The following is a 25,400-nucleotide window of genomic DNA, read 5'->3' as shown; positions in this document are numbered from 1 at the left end:
CGCTTTGTTCCTTGTGAAAGGTGATCCTGAAGCCAAAACTGATGTGATTTTTTTTTTTTTTTGTCCTGAGAATGGCCATACCAGTTGAAGATTTCTTTAGCCCCATATCCTATCTCTGACAGTAAGCTAAAAAAGGATGCCTACCTTGGCCTTTTGCTTTTATATGGTTCTAGAGGTCTGATCATTCTTTGCGTTCTGCCCATCTCTGGCTTTACATCTTCTGAAACTAATTTTTTTCATAGATCCGTTCAAACTAGAATCTAAAACTGCAGACGTTATGTTCCTCCCCATTCTTCTCTTCATAGACCTGAAAGGTGCCTGATGACAAAAGTCACCACAGCCGTTTCTTCTCTTGGGGCACGTGGGACATCTGCTGTCCATAAGTTTTCCAGCATGTCTGCTGGAAGCATTGTGTACTCTGATACCTGTGTTGCCAGTGATCTCCAGGAAATCACTGTGAACCATAATCCAGGACATGCAGCAAGAAATACGAAGGAGGTTAGGTTTAGTGTAAAGGTCCTAACTTTTCTAACCACTTCAGGGATTTTTAAGCTGCTTAATAGCCTTGGTGTCACTTGTCTTGTTTCTTGACAGAAACGCAGTTCTTTGGTCAGGCTTAGTATAGCATGATGGTAGCCAAACAAAGAATGTGTGCTATCTCTAGGAAAAGTGTCTGCTTAGTGGACAGGCATAATGCAGTAAGTTATGTTATGTGGATGAGTCTTTAGCATGCTTAGAATCAGAAATTAATCTGGAAAGCTCTGACATACCTCTGTCCGCATAGAGATGGCTAATATTGGGCACTGCTTTTGCCTTGCAGTTTCCTGATCAATATTTTTGGCCTTAAAGCCACAATTAGGTATTTTCCAGAGGTTGTGCTCCTGCCTGATGCTGTTTGAAGTGAATAGTACAAACTGGGTCTGTACAGAAGAAGCCATGAGATTGCCTTTCTTCAAAATGCTGTGAAGTGAAGGGGTGTGAATAAACCGGAAAAATATGGATAAATATTTTTCTTTAATCTTTTTGAGTCCTTGGCACCCAAGATACTCCTTAGAAACAGCAGAGATGGAAGAGTTCAGACAAATGTATGACTTCTAAGCTGGTGGTATTCATTCAAGTATCTGCATTTTGCTAGTCCTCTGAAGACATTTTAGGGCAGGTTTTGCCATTAAGCTGTAGGTGTGGCCTTACATCTTACACTCTGATTTTTTTCCCCCCCCCCCCCCCCCTCCCTCCTTTGCAGACTTTGTGTGCATTGATTCGTGGTGTCCATCAGAAGAACAAATCCACCTCTGGGTTTGACATAATCAACATGCTTGTGGGTTTTGATAAGGCAGAGCTATGTATGAAGGTGAGGCCTTGGGAATGTAAAGAAACATTGCTGCACACCAGCCATCTTGCAGGAGCAGTGATTTGTGGGTAGCTGTCTCTACCGAGATGTGTCTGTTTGGGGAAATACTCTAGCCAGTTATTAAATGTAGCTGTCCTGAAGTTCTTTACCTGCTAGTGGCACAAAGAAAGATGGTTTGGATTCCTGTGTTAGTATAACAGAGTGCTTGCTTTCTCTTCCTTTCCTTTTGTGGTGTAGATTCATTTTGGTTAAGAAATTTTACAGCAGGAAAAGGCTGTCACAGACCATTAGTCCCTACTGTTGAGCCTCATAGCTTGCATTTAATTTTTAGCTGATTGTCATATCCTTTGTGCTCTGATTTCCATCAGCACATACTGTTGTAAGCTTATTTGGGGCTCATCAGGTACTGAGTTTTGGGGAAAGACAAAGAAACTGGGGTAAAGCTGAGTTTCTGTTTTAGCTTTCATCTCTCTCCAAAGAGAACAACAACTATATTTTGGAAAAAATATTAAGTATTTACTTGGCTATTAGAACTACACTTTTCCTTTAAGAATAAATGTGTTATCTGTCATTCAGTAAGTAATTTGGAAAATAATTATTAATGAATATTTATGAAATGGCTATACTGTATTTATTCTGAATAATAACAAATATATGTCATTAAAATGTAGTTAACAGTATTGAGAACCGATGACGTGACTATAGCCAGAGGTATATAGCAGTTGTAATGGATTAATTACTGATTCTGGAACAATATGACTTTATTTGAAATATTTGTTATAAGAAGCCTTTTTTTGAAGAGTTCAAACACAGGAATATCAGTATAGCTTTAGATATTACTTTTAAATGATATAATTGTTCTGTAGAATCTGATGGAAAGCTTGGACTCACTCCTCTGTGCAGAAGGTTCTGAGAGCCTCAAAAGTTTGTGTCTGAAGCTACTTCTCTGCTTGGTGACGGTAAGTAAACACTAGCTGTATAATAACTTAAATGTTTAAATGGGCCACATCTTAAGGGATGGAACTGCCTCGAATTTAGGCAGAATGCTGCAGTGTGGAGCATAAGAGGGAGAAACTATGTATGAGAACAAGGATCAGCCCAGAGTATGGCCTCAGTGTTCTAACCGTGGTCCTGATGTTACTGGCAGACTTTTTCTGCCTCAGAGACTTTATTATGAGATAGATGCCAGCTGAGGCATAGGGAGAGAGGCAGAGGAGGAAGCATCAATTAGATCCACCTTTCTTAAAGAAAGAGATACTTAAGAAGTCTCACATAAATGGAAAGAAGAGAGCAGAGGAGAGAGGCTGAAGAAAGACAAAGTGTGGAATAGACAGGAGTGGTGAGGATGTGAAGACTGAAGAAGCAGGAACAAATGACCACTCGGCATCTCCTGGAGATGGTCCACTGCCAACTATCATGGCCAAAATAAGAGATAATAGAGCATGGGGGAGGCTTTCACTGCCCTCTTTGAACTAGGGAAGTGCTCAGTGGAGCACCTGGGCCCTACTCTTTCATTCTCTGCCTGTAGTGTAGCAGTCTGCTTCAGTGGTTGATAGTATTGTCAGGTGGCTGTGTGAAATATCAACCTGCAGAGGAAGTGGGAAGCTCTTTATACGCGGGTCATGCTTTTTTGCCAGGGAAAGATGTGGGAAGCAGGGCAGATTTCCTTTACTTCATGTCTAGCTCTAGTGCTGTTCACACCCTTGACTTGCTGACTAAGTGTGAAATTCTGGATAAGTGTGTCCATCTGGTAGTATAACTCTTTTTGGTTCCTAGTGTGTGCCAGAGATAGCTACAGCGTCATGGGGGACTTCAGATCAGATTTTAAAACCTGTGTTTGCACTCAGGTGACAGATAACATTAGCCAGAACACCATCCTGGAGTATGTGATGATTAACAGTATCTTTGAAGCTATTTTACAGGTAAGAGTTTTTCTTCTAGTGGATGGGGTCTTTCTCCGTAGTGTGAGCTTTCGGTCATGTGTTTACTTTTTAACTTTTTCAATGTAACATAGCTAGCTGGTGCTGCGTGTCGCTTCCATCCATAGCTTACGCATAGGGTTGTGGGCTTTCCCCCTCCCCCTGCCTTCCCCAGTCTGCTATTTTCAGTCACTGAGTCTTCAAATTATTTTCAGTTAAGACGTTTGTGCTCAGACAGAAGCTGAATAGTCCATGGGCTAATTTTACAGAGGAGTCCTATATCAGAGGAACTTGTTTCTAAAGTCAGTCTGGATATGCTGAAGCTGTTTTCTGCTCTCTGAACACTTTTTAAAAGTGGAAGTGGGCTTGGGGAAACTCACCAAAACCGCACAAAGAATTTTGGCGGTACACTAAGACACTGTCCAGTGCTGTTAAGAAATGTATTTGCCCTTTATACCCGGAAAGCCTGTGTACATCCTCTGATAAATAAGTTTCTCTGTGCGGAAACTGAAAATTTCTTGAAAGTACTGACACTCCCAGAATCTTAAATATCGTCTTTCACTTGGCACATGATTTGCTCTTATGTATACATTTCAGTCACGCGTGGTCTGAGAGCTACTGCCAGCTTCCTGAAGCAGACCTGAATAGAACAATGTGATTCTTTTTTAATTCCAGATTCTGTCCAGCCCGCTTAGTCGCAGGGAACATGGCTATGATGCTGTTGTCCTTCTTGCCTTGCTCGTCAACTATAGAAAATATGAGGTAGGTGTTCTACACAGGTAACGGGAAAAATCTCTTCTATTTTATTAATTCACACTGGCCTCTGGGTTATTAACAAGACCTACGATACGATTTTTAGCAGTACAAACTATAACATTTATCGGGCTACAAGCATGTAGCTACAGAAGCTTTAAAAAGCAGTTGTGTTTGCAAACTGCTGGAAGAAGTACAACTTTGACAGTGGCTGCTCTTGCATCTGTCTTTGATATATGGGTATATACGAATGTACGTGACGTTCTTACAGTTACTTTTTGCAAGCATGAGAGAAACTCGCTAGGAGATCTGCATTTCCTTGGAAGCATTTTGGGAACGTTCTCTTGAAAGAGTTACTGTTGTGCAGAACTTGCATATTTCCGTGTGTGTGTACAGTTATAGTCTCCAAAGTAGAGAGTTGTGAGTTATCTTGGACTTAAGACTAGATTTGTGACTCGGACTTGGCTATCAGTCTGAAAGAACGTAGATCCCCAAAGAGATGTTGAAGATGTGACCAAAGAATGAACTGAAACATCAAAACCAATATATCCAAGAGAAGTCTGTCTCTATTTTATTCCTCTTTAAGAAACTTCATTCATCTTTATTTTTCTCAACTGTGCTACTTTGCGGTGTATTCCATTTTTTCGTGTTATTCATCACCTTGAAAAGAAACATGGAATGTCAAAAAGCACGTAGTGTTGACTTTTCTTCGTGTGAGGCCTGATGTTTTAATGAACCATCTTTGATTTTTTTTCTGCAATTGGCAAAGTTCTAATAAACTTAAGTTAATGGGTAGAAAAAGAAGGAAAGTTCTGCAATGTACCTTCCCCAGTAGAATTACTGAGATGGGGGGGGGAACCTACCCATTTTTAAAATTGAGCTTGTTTTGGATTATGAATAGACCTATAGAATAGGCAAAGGCAGGGACTAGGTTAAATGACTGAGACAATCCCTGTTTCCCCGTTCCTGTGAATGTTGTCTGCATCTTGAACTGTGGACTCTGTTCAGTCTGTGCCCTGGTAGCATGGAGCGGGAGCATGCAGTTTAGTTTCAGTATATGACCATGAGAAAAACTAATGGGAATGATATGGGTAGGATTATTGGCAGGGACAGACTGGGAAGACCAGAGTGCTCGTTGCCGCTGCATTATGCCTAACTCTTGGACAGACCCAGCTTCAAGTCCGTTTCCAAGATGTACCTATTTAGCTTGTGTCCCCTGAGCAAAGTATATAACTCTTTTCCTTATCCGCGTTGATGATAACCTCTTAATTTAAGCATTCAGCTCAAAAGATGGAGACCTGTCTAGTCTTGTCCCTGAGCTGTGAATCCCTGTGTACTGTAATTATCTCATTAGTAAGGTAGAGGGCTGTGAGTACATAAGAGTTGTCCTCTGTTTTTTGCAGTAGCTTCCTATAGAGCATTTAGTTGGTGTCCGGTTCTCTGGAAAACGCTGTTCTAGATGTCCTCAAATTGAGCACCCAAAGGAAGTTACCTGTTTATGTTGATGCGTGGGGTGTGTGTGTGTGTTTTTAAATCCATCCTAAGGCAGGTGTCTGGCAAGGAAAATTTTAGCTTCAGTGGTGTGTGTGTGTGTTTTTCAGTTTCACTATGCTACTGTTGGTAGGTTCTCTTTTGTCCTGAACTTCATTGGTTGCTAAATTGTGGTTCGAGTTGCTTAAGAAAATGTAATTAGGCTGAAAAAGTCATTAGTTGACCATGATTTTGTCTGTCTTTAATGGAAGTATTGGTGTGTTTTGCATGAATGTGTTCTTTCATATTTTTGGGATGTGAATTTTCTAGTATTTCCTGGGGAATAGCTGTCTGTGATTTCATTACCAGTGTAGCTCTCTGAGATTTCAGTTTGCTCATTAACTCCTGCTCTAGGAGTAAAAATGATATACACGTTTTTAGATGGAACCTTTAAAGAGATGTCATTGATCTGAAACCTAATAGTTTTCAAAAATTGTTCCTGGTATATACTTAGTTAAATGTTCAACTATCTTTTATAGTTTTCTGAAATACAGAACAGCATTATAAAATATTTCTACCTTGGTACTATGTGAAAGAAACATAAAAGGGTAACCAGATGATTGACTACATCAGGAAAATGATAAAGCTACCTGCACAGAAGGCTACCAAACAGACAAGATACTATGGGAAAAGCATTTACTCTCTCATTTTCTCAATGTTCTAAGTGGTGGCTGCTAGAATAACAAATTAAAATATGGAATCAGAGCAGTAACTTTTAAGTAGTTATATTCCTTGATAACATCTAGGTGAAAAATTCTTTACCTTGTGTTCAACCTGCTAGAACTGCATATCATCATTTGGTAAGCAGGACTGAAAGAAATTAGTGAAAATATGTGGGGTTCTTTTCCTTCTTTGTGTACTCTTGTCTGTCTGCGTATAGCGTATCTGGCAGCCCCTCATGTCTACTTCTGTGCGCTCTCTCTCCTTTACGTAGTCAACTGCAGGTGCTGAAGAGACCCTTAAACATTGAAGGGGTCAGAAAATTCATCTTTTTGAAGGTGATTAAAGAAAGAGTTTCAGAGTTTTCTCGGAGTTTAAATTATTTTAAATCAACCCCTTTAACAAAAAGGAGTCGTCATTCAAGCCCTAATTGCCTGGAAGATGGCCTGCCTGCAGAGGAGGTGGTCTCATCAGGGCTGGCAGCAAAACTGCTGAAGTTCCCCAGTGAGTGTTCACAGAAAAGCTTTATGAGGGATAATCAGGCAGACTGTGGCCTCCATTTGTATTGCAGATGTAAAGACAGTTTAAGCATCTGACTAGGTATTATACATGCTTAGCTTGTAGTCTCTGCTCTGTTCTCCTAGCAAAAACTTACTTCGCGTAGGTTTGTGCTGGAACTTGGGGTACAGTTGAGGGTATGGTAGAGATCTCACTTCCTCTGCTAGGTTTTTGTGGATTTTCATAGCATGCTTACTCTATGGCATGTCTCATCTGGGGATTGCATTTCTGATGTGGTTTTAATTGGACTGTCTTGTAGAAATTTTCTGGTATAATCTGCCCCCCAGATTCACCCCTCATTTCTGTGTGATTACTGGTAACTAATGGTGGGTAAATTCATGGAGGATATGTCTTGGGTATTCCCAGGTTCCAAGAATTTGTGTTTCCTCCTCTGCACTAAAGAGGAGACCCATGATTGTTCTCTGATGGTTGTGATCAGAAAAGACTTATATTATTTGAAGAGTTTGGAATCATGCTGCTGCTAAGAGGCAGTAGACCTGCAGCATACATCTTGGAGAGTCAAGGACAACAGGATGCCCAAGAGTAGTTCATAGGCTGGAGATGATGATGAACCCTCTCCCCCTCTCTTCTTTGATGGGTCTGAGGGTATGACTAGGTCTCATGACAGCCTGGTGGCTTTGGTTGATGTAGTACCTGCTAGTTTGCTGCTTCTTCACATCGGGATTTGGATAACCTTTCAGCTCCTATACCAGCATAGCCCTGCTCCCTCTTTCCTGGCAGAGACCCATTGCTTCTCTTGCTTATGAGTCACAGGTTGGCCACTGTTCTTTCTGCGTATGACGTGTGGTGTGCAGAGGCCTGGTAATGAGAGGCCTGCAGGATATTTTACTGATACCAACTAGATATAATTTCTGAAGAGGAGTGTGACTGTACAAAGAGGAGCATATATTGTTACTAGTGGAAATCTTTTCTCCAGCCTCAGGGAAATGTCTTTGCGCTCTTCATGCACAGATGGGCTCTGTGAGAATTTTCCGTCTTTCTGAAACAGCAGATAGCGCTATCATGCTGCGGGAGGCAGGCTGACAGACTGGCTGAGCTTTGGTCTGTTCTGATTGATCTCTGAACCAAAGACAAAACTTGATTCTCCTGAAGCACCAAATAATTGGGAGGGTGTTGATTTCTGATCAGTGTTATTTTTAACTTGCTATCAGGCCTTGAGTAAGACAGATACAGCCTCGCTTTACAAGTTACCCTGTTATCTGATGCATGCTTTGAGTGCTTTATTCTTCCGATGCTCTTTGGATCTGCTGCACAAATAGAGCCTTTTCTTCTCTGTCCTGGTTCCAAATCCACTTTTAGTTTTGTGCTGATGCATGTGAACAATGAAAAACAAACGTAGAGAGTATTTTAGATTAGCAATATAAATTGTTAGGGCTTGTCTTTATAGGTGGGACTCTGTGTGTTCTGTTAAGCTGAGAGTTCAAAAAATTTGTGTTCTCCAAAGACTACACTTAACAGTTTACACCACTGAGAACTAAAGAGCTCTAACTCTGCAGCAGAGGAGTCTGTAACACTGTCATGCTTTCTTGGGTCCTTCTTTTAAGCAATCTTTGCAAGGTGTTACAGAAGAGGTACATCGGAACACTAATGTTCAGTCCCAGCTGTACTGCTTGTGTCTGCAGAGAACAGGCTTGGAGGATGGCAGCTCCACTTCCAAGACCGGCACTCAAGCTAGCAAAGGAGCTGAAACTCCCTCTATCCTCAGTTTAAAATTAGGAGCCTGCCTAGCTGAGCAAGTATAGAGAAGGTGGCCCAGGCATAGTCGCCTTCGTGCTTAAACTTTGAAAGATGAGTGTGTGTGTGTGTGTGTGTTTGTTTTTTTTAAGGCTGAACTTAAAATGAGTTTTCTTTCTTCTTCTCCTGTCTCGAGCAGTCAGTGAATCCCTACATTGTGAAGCTCTCCATCGTAGATGATGAGCCCACACTCAATGTGAGTATTTCACTTATTCCTCTCTGCTCCGGGGATGCTCTTCCATGAGTGTGTGCCATCTTGGCATCTGATGTGAAGATGATTTGGGAACAGTGCTACAGCAAAGGCTATCAGAATAGTGGATTTCTTCCCTAGCTGAACTCTTGAGGTGAATGAAGTACCTCATGGTTTGGACAGACTAATCACCAGTTAAACACTGGGGGTGGTGGAAAGGCTGGGTAGCAAGGAACATGCTAAAGTTGGCCTATTATACATTAATAAACTATCTATACATTACTTGCTGTTGCTTTGCAAAGAGACGCAAGATAGCTTTTGCCAAAGGAGGTATCTTCTATCTAGTGCTGTCATCTGGCATTACCAGTCCATAAGGCAATTCTTGTAGCTTGGTGGAAGCATGTACCCAAATCAAGAGTCCTGCAACATACCTTGGGTTGTAGGCGCTCCCTGGGTTCTATATTCAAGCCTGGATGGGAGTGGCAGCACACCTAAAGCTATGGGAGGTCCAGACTTGCAAGTTCTTCTATGTGTGTGGCTTAAAAGCAATAAACTCCATGCCAACTAAAGGGTGAGAGCAATCATTCTGAATTAATTAAATTGGCTTGAGAGTGAAGGATGATCAGTAGCTGTGGATTGGTGAAGGCAGTCTGCAAGAAATGGAGATCAGTAGTGTTTATGGCCTTTATTGTGAACGTTTAGATATCTTTCCTCTGACACCCGCTTTCTTCTAAGAGTCTTGCTACCTTGCTGAGGCTTCTTGAGTGAGTAAGCTTTGTCTGGAGGCCCCAGGAGAGTAATCTTTCTCCCCAATAACTTTGTAGTTAGATATCCAGCTTTAATTTTTGGTGCCTTGATTTTGGGTGTTGTTGTTTGTGTTGTATAGTGTGTCTTAATAGCTTAAACTGTTGCAGAGGAAATTCTCTGTAGCATGGCAGGATATCTTGGGTGCTAAAGCACTACTGTGTTCAATATTTGTTTTCCTGCATTGATATTTGTAAAATAAAGAATTTTTTTTAAACATTTTTTTTTTTTAGGGAATGGGACTTGTTATTGCCCAGGCTTTATCAGAGTACAACAGGTAAGGCCTAACCATCCTTCATTTTTTAGCTGCGTGGTAGTTGTTTTCCCTTTCAATAAACTTCTGTTTTGTTTCTTAATTAAAACACTTGCTTATCACTTAACAGCCCTGGTGTGCCTGGAAAGGAAGGGAATAGTCTCTTGCCTTGAGGTGCTTCAGCTCTGTTGTTGCTGTCATTGCCAGTGTGAATGCATCTGTACCAGCTGCCCTGATGTGGTTCAGAAGAGATCTTGCTATAGATTTCCATTGTATGTTTTTACCATCATTGATTCTACCTCTGTGAACCTTGTGTAAAATCTCATGGTCCCAAGTGAAAAGATGATAAATGATTTGCTGAGTACTTCTCTGATGGAAAGTTGCTTTTCCTGAACCTAAAACAAATGTATCCAGAACTAGCCAAATGTTAGGCTGAATCAGGTTAGGGGTGATTTGGGGATGTATGCTTTTGCAAATAGTAAACAGCAGCAACTGCTTCTGAAGAAAGCCAGCAGTAGGAATAACGTGCTTCCAGCCCTTGATAAGGTGTTTCTAAACTTTTCTAAAGTGCTTTCTTCTCAGGAAACCTTGTATCTTTTGTACAGTTATTTATTAAATGTTTTTACTCGGGTAACCCAACAGTGTTTTTTCAGGCAGGAGGATTTTCAAAGTATCCAGAAAAACTTTTTAATTCCTTTGAATGTCTGCTACTATTGTAGTGCTCGCAAGATGATGCGAGGCTGCAAATCACATAAATATTTTAACATATTAGACTCAAAAAAGAAAATCTCCACCTACCCAACTTCCTTCATTTCTGACAAAAGTTGTCTCAGGCTGTGGCCTGTTTTGCCTGACTTGTGTGTGGTTTTTTTTTGTGTTTTTAACAATTCAAAAATTTTGGGGAAGATTTATCTTGTGTGTTGCATTATGTCTAATCAGAATGTTAAATCCCTGGGGGAGGCTTATCGCTTTTCTGGGCGGTTCCTCATATACCTTTGACAGTTCTGAGTTAGTTACTGGCAAACAATCACTTGACTAGGCATTTCTTCTGTGGTGTGTTGGGCAAGAAACAGCCCTTTTCTTAATGGAAAGCTCAACTTCTGCTAGATTACAAAAGTCAGTTTTATTTCCATACCAAAGATAGAATAAATGATTATGTGAACTTTGCTAGTCCATTTCAATGCCAAATAAAGCAAACTGGCTTAAATCTGAGGTACCTAACCTTTTTTGACTTCACTTATTCCAGTCGCAGTCAAGAGCCCCATGGCATAGACACTACTGTCATGTTTCTGGGCCAGATCTGCATGCCTCATAGGTGTGATGCTTGCTCATGTTGTCATGCTTACTAAGCCTGCTTGAAAACACCCTTGTGCATTCCAGATTTGTCCTGAAAGGCAGGCAGGAATGGACTCCTGTCAGCAGAGGAGTTCATAGAGCCGACTTCCAGCCTGCCTTCCTCTAGGTAGAAGAGCTCAGGATCAGGCAGGAATCAGGCTGTGAAGCAGTGTAATGGTGTTATTGGGTTCTGGTGGCCTGCTGGTCATAGGATGGACAACTGTGGCTTAGTCTGTAGCTGATGATGACTGAAGTGAAGCAGAAAGTGGTAACTGTTCTGTAACTGTTCTGTTACCATATGTTTTTGTTACTGGTGTGGACTGTGTGTTCATGAAGTCAATTACTTTGCTGCTACTGCAGCACAAAAAATTCCTAAGTCACTTAACATTAAAGGAGAGAGGATTAACTGAGATGTTGTTCAGCGTTGCGTCTTCCAGCATCCTTGCTTCAACTCTACAAAATTTACAGATATTTAACTTCCTTTGCATCTCTCTTTGCAAGGTCTTGAAAGGGGAATGTGAGTGTTGGAGCTCTTCCTAGCCTCTATCCTAATCAGGGAAGGCTTTCTTATGGGGACTTAGATAAAATAATCCTAGTTCTATTTCAAACCTGGAGCTTCATCCTCGTTTTGTTTTTTCCCTTTTGTTCAGGCAGTACAAAGATAAGGAAGAAGAGCACCAGAGTGGTTTCTTCTCAGCCCTAACCAATATGGTGAGTAAGGAAGGAGTATTTTTCTGTTCTTAAAGTAGGGGCCTCATGGATGTTCATCGGGGAGTGAGGGTTTCCAAAAGCTCTGTGGGGTCAGGGTGTTGCTCTGGAGGAGAACACGCATTGATCCACGCCAAGCACAAATGAAATAGCTGTATTCTGAGGAGCATATTGCTGTCTGTCTGGGAAAGCCCTTTCAAAAGGATATAGTCTCTCTTCTGGGTTGATAATCAAATTCTGTTTTCCTCCATCTTCTTTGAGGTTGACTTTATTTAAAAAAAAAAAAAAAAACTGTTAGATGCTTTAAACAGCTATTTATTTTTAAAAACCTGTTGCTCGTCTGCTGATGCAGGCTAAAACGGAGAAGCTGCTGCTGCACAAGGTGCCCGGAAATATTCGAAGCCTGGTCTGTGGCTAGCTTTAGAGATCTGTTTCTATATTGTCTTACTGCTCAGGCTTGAGCGCAGCGTAGCGGTGAAGTATGCTTAGGTTCCGCAACAGGCGATATCTACTTTTTCAGAGAGGATCCTTAGTGAATCCCATAAGGCAATTGGGAATTTATCTCATCTCGGTGTAAAGAGGAGCCAGTGTCCCCATTGTATGGGGACTGGCTCTGCTGTATTGCATTTAAATTGCAGTCTGAGATTTAATTGACGCTAGGGAAACTTCCTGTAAGTAAGGGTAGGTCAGTGCTGATAGCTATCAGTCAGGAGTGACATGGATAAAAGTGTTATTGCCTGGAGACAAGCAGATGGGAAATGATCTCTACTGGTACTTGTAAAATCATAGACTAATCCAGATTGGGAATCAGGTTTCAGTCCTGTTGTCTATGATTTGACAGATGGCGTATTGATCAGTGACAGTAGTGTGAAATAAAATGTGTTTATAGATGGTCATTCTGCTCTGTAGAATTTTCCCATCTGTATTTTACTAGTCTTAGAAAGAAAGTTGCGTGTATGCCTTGGATGAGAACTCTTCTCCCAGAGCACTTCAAACTTAGTTATATCCATGCCTTCTCCTTGGTGGCCTAATAGTGTTCATAAATTTTCCCTGTGCAATACTCTTTCTTTCCGTAGGTGGGCAGCATGTTCATAGCAGATGCTGATGAGAAGATCTCAGTACAGTAAGTGCACAGATGTTAGCTGCACAATGAATGGCAACTTACCACACTGGTAAACATGTTCTGTTCCATCATTGAGATGTTTTAATGTAGCAAAACAAACTAAGGAAGCATCAGTTCTGTCCTCATAACTAAAATGATACCACTCCTCTGCAAGCAATGTATGTATTAGTTAAATGAGAAGGATGCAGCAGAAGGAACCACAACTGAATTGTTTGCAGCGAAGTATGTAAAATTGTGGTTTGCATGAGGCATTTTTAACATATGATAGGGGTGTTGGAGGTGGCAGATAGGAAGCAATGATTCATGCCCTCTTGTCCCAGGAATTTTTTTTTTTTTTTAATTAAGAGGATAAGTGATAAATACGACTGTTTGGGCTGTCTGTAGGAACCTCTGTCGTGAGAAAGGAAGAGCTTTAAAGAGAAAACACTGCCTGAGACTGAGGAACCAGGGAGACCTTCAGCAGGAAGAGAGAAAAAGACTGTAGTCAAGCTCTAGAAACTTATTTTTGGACTGCTAAGTACTACTAATAATGGAAAAAAAAATCTGGATTGCAGAGGCAGAGTTTTATATACTCAAAAATCTATCTGCTTGGATGGGTCATACTTCTCTGAAAAAATTTGCTCTCAGATTCTCATCTGTCAGTAGCCCATAATTAACTGTGCTTTTTTTCTGTATCCCTTTCACAGAACAAATGAAGCAATCCTTCTGGCACTCTATGAAGCTGTTCACTTAAACAGAAACTTCATCACAGTTCTGGCACAGGTGAGCTTCAGTGCAGTGTTTGCCCTTTCCTTCATAGTGGGTGTCTTCAAGATTAAAAAAACAAAACACCCCACCCCAGAACTGCTGAAAAGATATCAATTCACTTCCTCTTTCCCTGGGTACTTGTCATAGGTGTAGATGGGAGTAAAAGATCAAAAGCAGCCAAGCCCTGGGCTTATTATGCATTAAGAAATGCTTTCTGCTTTGCCAGAGGGGAGGGGGAAAAATATTTGAGGGCACAGCTCATGTTAGAGCAATTTTTCCCCCTATGTGGGAAGGGCTGCATGGAGTTCCTTCTCTGCCCTACTAATATTGCCTTTAGGTAGGATGTAGTGAGTCGAGTGGATAAGGGTAAGATTGCTGCAGCTGTTGGAGTAATTCGTGCCCATGATAAGTTAGGGCTTAGAGAAAAAAGCTGATCCGGCTCTAGGCTGGATGAATTGTCCTGTCTGGAAGCACACAGATTGCATGTTGTTTTTTGTGTGGGTATCCTTGGCTTAGGGAGTAACTGACACATGTGGGTGGTTGTTCCAAATACTGTTTAGTATCCAAACTTCCTTGGGAGAGCGTAACCCCTCTCGCTTGGGAGACTGTCTGCTGCCAGAACAGAGCGCTCCTGCTTGTGCTGTTTTAAGTGAGAAAAGAAAGAACAGTGATAGCATTCTGAGAAGCAGTGGATGATGCTTCGTACATCTGATCAGAAAGCTCTGGACGCTTCTCTGGGCACTGTGTGAATTTCCAAAGTCAGCAGTCTCTGGGAGACAGGTGATAATGAGTGTCTGATCTGACAGTTGTACTGTGGCTGGTTGAAGGGGCAGCTAGATGGGCGTTGGGAAACATCCAGGTTTAGGCTGTTTAATTTTGGTTTACAAGTACTGCTGGTAGTCTGTGAGGGAAAAATAACATCAAAACAGCTATTACCTTTCCCGAGGGACTTGAGCTCCTCAGAATGGAGCCATATGTAGTTAGTTAGACACTTGGCATGACTGAAGGAGTAGAGGCCTTTGGGGAAGGCAGAAAGAACTCCTGAAAGTAGTGGTGACGAAGGAAGTCTGAGTGGATCTACTGCCTCTGAAGAAACTTTGTTTCATGGGTGGTTAATTTGCTGGAGTTATCTGCCTCCCTTTTGCCCAGGTTATTCATTCTTACTTCTTGTGAGAAATTTCTGCTTTCAGTTCTGTCTAATACCAAGTCAGGCCTTCACGTGGTCAAGATCTCCCTGAGGGAGGAGAGGGGGATAGGAAATGAGCAACTGGAATAAGGCCTCTTAAAATAATGATAAAAAGATGAAACAGTTGTTTGTGAAACTGGTAGCTGAAGTGGCCACCATTCAGTGGGCTTAACTGGAATGGAGGTCTGATGAAGGATTACACATAATCTACACAAGAACATCACTTGAGAGGGCAAGGTAGGTCGTGCTGTCCTTCAAGAAAATGTTATAAAAGCTGAGAAATGTTCATGTCTAAGTTATGTCCATTGCTGAACCAAAGACTGTGTGAACGTCTACCTGCTGGTCCATGGGCAAATAGGAAGAATAGGGATACAGTTGCATTGATGCCTGAAGTGTTGAGGTTTGGGTATACTTACCAGCTTGTTGGTCCTTGATTTTTGCTGCTAGGTGGCACTATTCTCTCTCAACTGATAGCTAATGTTTAAGGAGGAGGAAGGTAAACACCTTAGTAAAACCTATGGAAGCAAACTTCTTTGTATGTAAGATTTTTTTTTTTCAATGGAAAACTGTGTTTCAAAGTTGTTAACTGTGCTGATTTTAAATTATGTTCAAATTGTAGTCTGTATGTCTTCTCATAAAATATATGAATTTATAGTTCATAAAAATGAACAAAGATTCAAAGATAATATGGCTTTAGAAAATCCCTTGGAACTAACATAAAATCAGCAGCTCTATTATCCCTTTCTTTTGAAGTTATGATAATATATTAAGGCACTTTGAGGATGATACACTTATGTAAATCTTACCCTATGAAATGGACGCTCTGCTTGACAGCCAAACTTAAAATAGCATGGCAGACTACCTACAGTCTCACTAGTCCGGATAGATCCGGAAGCTTACAAAGAGTAAAGTCAAAGCAGTAATTAGGCAACTACTAGCAAAGATGAAATGGGGAGAGTAACTGATGGAAGCAGAGAGATTCGATAATGATAGTGGTGTTTTTGTGCTTTTCTCCTGTGGTGCCTGGACTTTACAGCAAGGCAGGGAAGAAATAAACTGCGATCGTCTTTAAATATGAGCAGGTGGATGGCTGAGAGAGGAAAGGGGATCTAATTTTAAAAAGAGAAATAAAAGAATCACTGAGGAAGACTTTTCATGTACACCCTTGGGTTGTTGTGGGGGAACCAAAAGCTGTAAGCAGTGTAGGTTTCTGCACGTCTTCCCCTACTCTAGACTGGGGAAGGGCTTTAACTTTGTACTGGGGACAGCCACCACTTTATGGTGTATATATATTTTACTGGGTAAGGAGATGGATGTACAGTTTAATTGGAGGTGTCCAAGGTCAGGAAGCATAGCCTTGCTTTTTAGAAGAGGTTAAAGTTTCTTGATTTCATTAGTCACATCAGTTGTGTGAGAGTCTGAAACGGAGCAAGTAGCGATCTATATGGCTAGTGCAGAGAAAAGCTATTGACCTGCTTATGGGCCTTTGTTTTCTGCTAGAGCCATCCTGAAATGGGGCTGATGACAACACCAACAAGCCCAGTTCCAACAACACCTGTCACTCCACTTGGAACCACCCCACCTTCCTCAGATGGTGAGAAATGTAATGTTCTTCTGGGGGCAAACTTTTAAAAGTAACTATAAGTAGCAAAGCACTTTCTCCAGATGGCAACTAATGCAGTCCAGCAGGAGCAGATGTAACCTGTTTTTCTCTTCCTGGAGAGACTACCCTATTAAACATGAACAAAAGACAAAAGGTATTGTTTTACTTTTTATTTAGCTATTTAAAAGATGAATTGTCTAGTTCCTCTTTTCCTTTGTGTATTGGTCAGTGAAATTGGGCTGATTTTTCCTTCTGAAAACAGTACAGTCCCAGTATCCATATGAAGATGCACTGAGCCCATTAGTTACTGTGTTATGTAGTCTTTTACTTATGAATGTTTCTAGCGTCAGTTGTCTTGTTCTTTACCTAGGAGTATGTGTTGCTGGAACAGATATACAGAGAATCACAGTAGATTCATGCTTGTCATTAATGCACTTTTCCCTAGCTTTGAATTAATTGGGATTTACATCTAACCTGGGGGTTGAGGTGTTCCTCCCTCTCTCTGCCTCTTTCTCTGATAGGCTTTATAAATGGCTGCTTGCACTGAGATATTTCTTCTAAACGAGATATGCTAGGTGTCCACATAAATACACACTGAGGTCATCTAAAATAAAACCGTGCTTGTTTAAGGTAGGGTAGATATGGCCCAAATTAAGAGAAGAAATCTAAATGGTGGTTGTCATGTACTTCAGTGACATAATCTAGATCTGGAGAAAGTGTTTAGCAAAAGAATGGAGTCAGATTGGATAGAGCAGAGTTTGGAAATATTTCTGGGGAAAAGCAGCCTGGGTTACCCAGTAATATCTGATATTCAGGTCACTTGATATCCTAGTTAAAAATGATCCTCCTTGTAGATGAATTCTATCTGGTTACCATGGATATCAAAAGCTTCAGTTAAAAAAACAAAAAAACAAACAAAAAAAGACCCCATGTCTCAACTCTCCCTGTGTATGTTCCATAAAATGTATGGGGACATGCATTCTGTGGGCTTCTGTTCAAAGTGTTCGTTACAAATATATCCACCCACACGCTTTGTTATACAACTGACAGAGTTTGTGCTTACCTACATCTACAGCTTGGGCACGCGCGTGTTCTCTTGCGCGCGCTCGCTCTCTCTTTTAGTTTATCAAAAAACAAAAGCAAAACAAAAAAGCTGTTGTGCTTTCAGCAGAGGCAGTGATGTCGTGAAGCTTTGCTTGAGGCATCTTGCTGCTTGTAAGGTTATTAAGTTTAAGGAGGGGAGCTGTTCTTAATGTGCAGCAATTACTTTGGGAAGCATTCTTCATTTCTATTTGCTGTCAGCTTGCTGATCCCTCCTCTTTGATTTTTTTCTGAGGACCTTGGCTTGGTTTAATTTGAGCAGTGCTTCTTTAGTACTGCTGTTATTTTAAATGTATGTCAGAATCTTTCTCGTTCTCTAAGGTCTTGCAACTCAGCTGTAAAATTTGCCTATGGCTGAGCATTAGCAAGAAGCATTTCAGCTTTGGAGAAAAGATTGCTTTCTTCTTTTCATGCATTTAAAAAAAAAAACGTAGTTGAGCTATTTTCAAGTTACAGGAACATGTAGAAATCCATCTATGGGTTTCAGGCGCTCTTTTATATTCGTTGGTTTTAAAAATGTGTTTGTGTTCTGGTTTGAAACTGGCTGGTGGCCTATAATCTCAATTAAGGTCTTTTAAAGTTTCAAAATGTTTATATTAAAGTCTGTAGTATGAACGAGGATAAGCAGTGATGTGTTCTTCGGAGTGTGCGGTGTGTGTTTTATTTTTTATTTTTTTTAAAGTAAGCCTTTTGCTGGAAACTGTTGATCCATAATATGTAAATCAAGTATGCTTGTCATCATAGTATCTAAATGTCAGTTTACTTACTGTTGTTAAATATTCATTCAGTGCGTTCATTGTAACAGCTCTGGAAGGACCCACTAGGGATATAAATACATTTTTCAGACTTCTAGCTAAATCTTTAGCTATTCATAATATTGGGGGGTGGAAAAAGCTTCTAGTCTCCTTGCGCAGACTTTGCCAACAGGCTGGGCATCATGTTAGCAACATGTCAGAAGCCCCAGAGCTTCAAGAGTGGATGCACTAAAACAGCTCATGCTTGCGGATGTGCAGCCTTCGGAAGCTAAAAGCTCCATCGTTTCTTTAATGCAATTCAAACAGTTAAGTTACACTGATCTATTTGGCCTGTTGTTTCCAAGGGCTACAATTTTGTATTCGAGGTGATCATAAAATCCTGAGCTCCATAAGAACCTGTACTGTCCTCTAGGCCTTTCTACCTGTCAGCCACAACCCTCCCCTTTCCTTAAAATTTACCCATACCATGATGTTGTATGGTTTAAAACTGTTTTTTAAAGAGAAATGACAGAAGATGATAAACTAGCAGGAATCTGGATTTCTGAGTTGGGGCTGAAACTCAACAATAGTCTCCCAGTGCAGAGTATTGACCGTGTATGGAGCGAGTGCTGTGGCGCTAAGTCATAGGAGGTTAGAAGCAACGTGGCCCACAACTGCAAGCAGTGCTCGGTTTTAAGATTCCTGGGTTTTCCAGACGGTTCTTCTCCTTCATCCTTCTGTCCTGTACTAGCCCCAGTTCCGAAGGTAATAAACCTTAGGTATGAGATTTAGAGCTTGAATCATGAAAGGCATTCTACTTGTTAAGGTGTATCACTTGCAACCAAGATACGCTTCTCCAAGATACAGTTGCATACAAGATCAAATCACTTCCCTTCCAGCTGCAGAATGTTATTCTCAACATGTGTCCTTATAGTGGCCTGCAGATCTGTCCCTGGTGTAAAGGGAGCCCTATCTTAGGTACCTGTCTCTTTACAGCTTGGGAAGAGAGAGGTCCTTCAGGCAGTCAAGGACCTCATCGCTCAAGTCACCTATGACTTCCCACATGTGAAAACCTGAGTTTGCCAAGAGTTCCCAGGCAGCCAAAGTAGTAGCGTCACATTCATGGTAGGAGAGGAGCACAACTGGAAAAGATCCCCTGGCTCCTCAAATCCGGTGCTTTGTGCTTGCATGCTTGTTGTTGTAGAATCTCTTAAATTTGTCAAGCTTTGTCTTAAGATTTGTTGGATTTGTCTCCCAATAATTCCTCTTGGGAGGCAGTTCCAGTGTCTCGCTCTTCAGTTAGAAATCGTCAACTTTGTGATGTGAAGTTCTCGGCATACAGTTTGTACCTTTTCATCACTATTTCTCTGGAGCAGAAATAGCTCTTTTTCCTGTCTTGGGTTACTCCCCTTTGTATTTTGCTGTCTCATAAGAAAGGTACTCTATTGCTCTGATCAGCCTACTAGCCTTTCTTCTCACCTTTTCCAGTATGAGGCCATCCTCTTTGAACATGAGATCACTGTGATTATAGACAGTGTGCTAGATGAGGTTTCACCAGTACCCTGTGCTGGGCATTACTGTGTCCCTGTCTCTGCCAGAAATTCATTTCTTTGTACATTGCATGACCACGTTTAGTCTTTCCAGTGCTTTGCATTGGTAGCTTATAGTTATATTGTGATCTAGTGGTGTACCAAAGTTTCACACTGGTCCCTTTCCAGCTGATGAGCTCTCAGCTTGCAGTGGAACTAAATCCCTGACTACCTGACCCTGCACTGTTGAATTTCATCCTGTTTGTTATCTAGTCCTTGGTTTTATCCAGCTCTTTGTGTGCAGCCTGATATTCTTCTGTGTCTGCACATCCCCACTTTCTGCTATCAGCAGATTGATTAGCAAACTACTCTTTTCTTATGCCCAGGTAATTTACAAAAAAGACGACTGTTCCCTAAACTGACACCTAATTAACTCCAGTAGTAACTGGAGTAGTAACTTCTTCCTAGACTAATAATTTCTCCAATTGTTTCAGCTTTGCCAGATCTTTGATGTACTTTAAGTTTCTGTATTGGTCCCCAGCTATTGGCTTCATTCTTCATTTTTCATACAGAACTGCATCAAATGCTTTAGTGAAGTCTTGCTTGACTAGATCCATCTTTTTTTTGTTTGTTTTTTCTGATAATTTATCTTCCCAAAAGAGATACCAGATTTATCTGGCAGGCTCTATCTCTTGTAAATGCATGATGCATTTCTTCCCATTTACAAGAAATACTGACAGGGAAAACCAGTAAAGCCTTGCTTAATGGAAAGGCTGAGAACAGTCCTTGCGGACAGCTGAGGCTCAGTCGTCAGTAGAGACGTGGTAGTCACATGATAGAGGTTTGACAGCTGCTAGCCTCAGTGCTTAAGAGAGTATTTGTGGAGTGAACAGGAGGAGCCTTGCACAATTAGCTGAGTAAATGGCTCCTTGTAAAGTCTAAGGAGGGTGATGTCCAGTGTTAAGGTATCAAAAGTATGGCTGGTGGTAACAAGGAGTATATCCTAAAGAAAAACCAGTGAGCTGCTGGCCTGATGCACATATGGAAAGTATACTTTTGCTCCCTGCTGTGATGTGATTTCACTAGTACAAGCTGTTACTGCTTCTGCTTCGTGTTCTATAAAGCTGCTGTTTCTAATTCTCTGTTCTGGGAAAAATGGGTGACTTTTTTTAAAAAAAAAAAAAAAATCTTTATGGGATGATCTTCAGCAAGCCACTTTGGTCATGCAATAATTGTTACATTCCTGTCTTCTATTCTGCTTCTGCAGGAGAGGCTAGTTGTTCTCTTACCTCTGGCAGGGAGGAGGGGAATTGCTGTGTACCTTTCAGAACTGAAATTCCAGAATTACTGAAACTCTTCAGGGTCTTTGCTGGGTCTTTGCTGGGGATGCTTCTTCCCGCCCTGGGAATGGTGTGCACATTAGCTACACTGCTTATAGGAGTTAGTCATGTGTTGGTGAGACTCTCTTGAGCTTCCTACATTGGGAATGCTGATGACTGCTAAAACAGGAGGCTGATCTCCTGGGGAATGGAGGGCAGGGAAAGGCAGCTGTCCTTCTGCTAGATACCCCAACATGTACTTAGAGCAGGAAGAGTGGTCTGTGGGTAGAGTGATACCAATCTTTAAGACAAAATCTTTCCTCTTGAAGGAAGAGGAGCTCACGTGACCCTAAAGATAAGTTAATTCTAGCCCAGCCCTGTGAATCTGTCACTTAATTTTTTGTATAGTTATTCTCTCTTGTATTTGGGGAGGGTAAACGTGTCTTATCTGCTTTGTTCCAGTTATAAGCTCTGCAGAGCTGCCTTTGGATGCTGATGTACAAACCAGCAACCTGCTGATAACCTTCTTGAAGTACAGCTCAATTGTGATGCAGGACACAAAAGGTAACTAAATTCTGTCGATGCAGCTGTGGATGCAGCAAGCAGTGCTTCCTGAAATTGGAGGAGCATGGGAATGCACCTAGTGACTCCAAAAATAAAACTAACTGGAGTCCCTTCTAGAGGACTGAAGGTTCCACCTTTTGAGAAAATGAAATGTTTTCTTATCATCAAACAACAATTATACGGGACTGGGAGAGAACTAATGCTGGCAGGAAAGAAGTCAAGTATGGAAAGAATGCAGTAACAATAGTACATAATAACGAAGGGAGCCTTAGCCTGTCTCTATGCAGGTAGTGTGAGCATACCTGATTCCAAACCCTCTGTCAGAGGGGGAAACTGAAGTACTGGAGAGCTGTATTTTTAAGAACACTTAGAGGCTGACATAAGAGGCAGAGCTCAGCATAGGAGGGGACGTTTCCTTTGCCCTTCAGTAGTTCCTGGTTGAACAAGCATCTCTTTAATAAAGATAGTGGCTGTGATTTGCATTATATTGGCAGTAATTTGCTTGATGAATTGTTACCACACTGTGCTTTGTGTTTCTCCCAGTAGCTTTGAGGGGAAGGACTGTTCTTTGTTTTCAGCTTACTGGAGTTGAAGCTTGATGATATATTGCTTCATCATTTGCTCAAGGTATCTAGGTGTGCTGTTTTGCCCAGTGGTTGTATGTGCAGGACCATAGTGTGAACATAAATGATCTTTGTACCATACTTCAGCCCATAACCAACTTATGCTGTTGTAGGTTAGATGTAACAGCTGAACAGAAATAGGCAGATAGCAGCAGAGCTATGATGCACCAACTTGATGAATGCTTGGCATTGTATAACACAGCAGGCAGCAGAGTTTGCTTTTACCTGTGAGCTTGCAGTGAAATTGCATGTGACAGCCTTATTCCTGTCCAGTATACAAACTAGGTGGGGGGGGAAAAGTGAATAGTTGAAGTTAGGACCAAAAGGAACTTCATGAAATTATCTAGGCCATCCCTCAAAATCAAGGCAAAATGAAGTCCACCTGTATCTTTTCCCAGAGATGTTGCTAACAGGTTGGATAAAATTATCTGATAGTGGAGCATCATTTTTAGACCATCTATTCCAGGGTTTAACTACCCTTATCTTGAGAGTTTCGTAGGCACCCTAAAGTTTTTTGCTGTGATTTAGATTAGTTATTATTTATCTTCTCCAAGATAGATGTGAAGAATGGATTGTTTCCTACTCCTTTGACTGCCTTTATATATTTGAAGTCTGCTTTCACGTTTCCTCTTGCTTTTGTCTTTAAGCTCAACAATCTCAATCTTTGTTCAGTCATTTCTCACAGACCTGCCCATGTGAGGAGGGCTTACCAGCTCTCTAATCATTCTCATTTGTTTTTCTCAGGGTCTCTCTTCCTGACCTGTCTCTGAGGCAGGGTTCAATTTTAGGTTTGTAAATTTAACTCTTGCACTTACTAGAGACTAAAGTGGAAAGTATGCATAGAGCTTCAGGAGCTGCCAAACTGGATGAGTTTCAGGTGGAATAAAATCCAGTAGAGAGGCTTCCTACCAAAGCAAGCCAGCTAGTGATGAGTTTATTCTGGAATGATGCAGGAGTTGATGCTGCTTTCTTTTACTTGATTCTAGTTTGTATAAGACTTGAAATGTGTGTAGCTGATGGACCTTCTAATCTCCTTGCCTCCATATAACTATATGGCAATGAGTTTCACAGATCAATGACTTAGTGTGCTGAACACTTTATTTTAATGCCTTCCAAATGGTTGCCTATTAATTTTAGTGGGTGTATTCATTTGTTTATATTTTGAGCATAGATGGGGGCCTTGTCTAATTTTTTTGTTCTTATGTAAAAGAAAGCAAGTGACACCAACACAACAGTAAGGGAAAGAAAATAAATAACTTGAACTTGCTCCTTATGTTTTGAGACAAGTGGGAACACTTAGAGGGGAGACTGGTTTGCGGCACATCCAGGACTAGACAGTTGTTTCAGTCATGTCCCAGAGAGCATAATTTAATAGATTGCCTTCTGCTAGATCCTTCTCTTTATTCTTTCTTGTGCCCGTCAGAGGGAGATGCCTTGGGAGGAAAAAATCTCGGCCTCATTTTCCCTATCTGTAAAACACAGTTCACATTGATGCACCTCCCACAGGCGATGGTTTGCTTTGCCTTTAATGAAGGATGCTCTGGAAGAGCACAGAGTGATTGTGTGAGTACCAGCCTGTGTTGCCTGTAACTCTGCTGAAAATGGCATGTTTACAACATGCATTGGCTGAAGGCAGAGTATTTAGTGTGGAACAGGAGCTTTTACAGCCTGATCCCCAGAGAAGTGGTAGCGGCACCTAAAATATATACAGGGAGGCCTTACAATAGGAAGATAACAAGACTTCAGTGAATCAGAGTTCTCTGAGGCCATTTTTTCCTCCTTTTCTGGAGTAAAAAACTTTTCCCTTAAAAACACTTTAGCTGAAGTAAGGAGCCATAGGAGAGACTTAAAGGAATTTTGGAATGGGAGAATTGTCTTACTCTCTATAGCAAGGCGAAATCTACACATGTCAGGGCACACATCTGTCCTTCAGCAGCTTAGAACAGAAAACAAGAGGCATCAAACTAGACAGAACTGCTAACTAAGCCTATTCTATCTATTTTTATGTATTATTTTACACACGCTAACTAGCGAAGTACTCATAAAGATGGCCTGTGGAGATGTAAAAAGTTTGGCTGATGCTGTTTTCTGCTTCATACGAAAGTGTTTCTTTTTCAGGTTTCTTTCTCTTCCAAGTTTGACTCTTAAGCCAGGTGTCTGGGATGTCATGTCTAGTCTTCATAAGTTTTGGAGAAGTTGTTGAAGGTCTCGGGAATGTGCAGTTTTGAGCTTCCACAAAATGTAGTTGTTTTTAGAACAGAGATCCCTAAATGAAGTTCACTTCCTTCCACATAAGGCCAGAGCCTTACATGTAGAGAAGCCAGAGCCAGACTCATCTCTCATTTACTGTAAATGTCAGAAGGCAGACAAGTTGCACCAAGGGAAATTCTTATTAGATATTGGGAAAAGAATTCTCACCCTGAGGATGGTCAGAGAGTGGAACAGGAGCCCACTGATATTGTGGGATCTCCATCTCTGGAGATGCTAAAAACTTGACTGGACAAACCATGGCCCTGCTTTTAGCCAGGGGGTTGGACCAGAGATCTCCTCCATCCGAAGTTATGCTATGACTTTGTGTGTGTCAATTATTTAGTTGTCAGGAGAAAATACAGAGCAAAGAGCTTTAAACAATCAAAATTATTTCTCTTCCTTAGTCCCTTTCTTTGTGAATCTTTCGGCTCTCCAGTTGCCTGCCGTTCAGGGCAAATGCTGCTTGAAGTTGTTAACGTGAAAAGTTGTGGAACGTGATCAAGGTGGAACTTTAAGTTAAAATGCTAAGTTCTTGCAGACTTCCTTCATTCATGGCTTTGCACAGAGCAAACTAGGTAATCGCTCTCAGTACTGGGGTTATAACTCAGGACTTTGACTCCCAGTGTTATGCTCATTCTATTATGCTGTGCCTCTGCCAGAGCTTTGCTGCATGTTTTGTAACTTATGGCAAAGGTGGTCTTTCTCTCTGAGACAGGATGGAAACAAAGAGGGAAAAGTGTGTCTTAGCTGTGATAGAAAGGCAGGGACTAACTCCAATATTTAGAAGAGCTGCAAAAGTAAAACT

At 41.2% G+C, this 25,400-nt stretch overlaps 1 protein-coding gene across 4 annotated transcripts in view; it reads left to right on the top strand.

Moving 5' to 3' along the window:
• ARMH3 (armadillo like helical domain containing 3) overlaps positions 1–25,400 on the top strand; it is a 131,743-nt gene that overhangs the window by 10,600 nt on the left and 95,743 nt on the right. For all 4 annotated transcript variants that reach the window (XR_011142127.1, XM_068949846.1, XM_068949847.1 and 1 more), the window contains exons 5-15: positions 1,244–1,351; positions 2,218–2,310; positions 3,199–3,273; positions 3,946–4,032; positions 8,666–8,722; positions 9,754–9,797; positions 11,759–11,819; positions 12,893–12,939; positions 13,626–13,701; positions 16,373–16,466; positions 21,621–21,722. Coding sequence is in view for 3 of the 4 variants with exons in the window: in XM_068949846.1 (XP_068805947.1) it covers positions 1,244–1,351; positions 2,218–2,310; positions 3,199–3,273; positions 3,946–4,032; positions 8,666–8,722; positions 9,754–9,797; positions 11,759–11,819; positions 12,893–12,939; positions 13,626–13,701; positions 16,373–16,466; positions 21,621–21,722 (844 nt within the window). In the remaining variant the exon portion in view is untranslated. The remainder of the gene's footprint in view (positions 1–1,243; positions 1,352–2,217; positions 2,311–3,198; positions 3,274–3,945; positions 4,033–8,665; positions 8,723–9,753; positions 9,798–11,758; positions 11,820–12,892; positions 12,940–13,625; positions 13,702–16,372; positions 16,467–21,620; positions 21,723–25,400) is intronic.

This window comes from Struthio camelus, chromosome 7 (assembly GCF_040807025.1).
Source record: "Struthio camelus isolate bStrCam1 chromosome 7, bStrCam1.hap1, whole genome shotgun sequence".
In the NCBI taxonomy this organism is placed as follows: Eukaryota; Metazoa; Chordata; class Aves; order Struthioniformes; family Struthionidae; genus Struthio; species Struthio camelus.
This window is presented reverse-complemented; position numbering and strand designations above follow the sequence as displayed.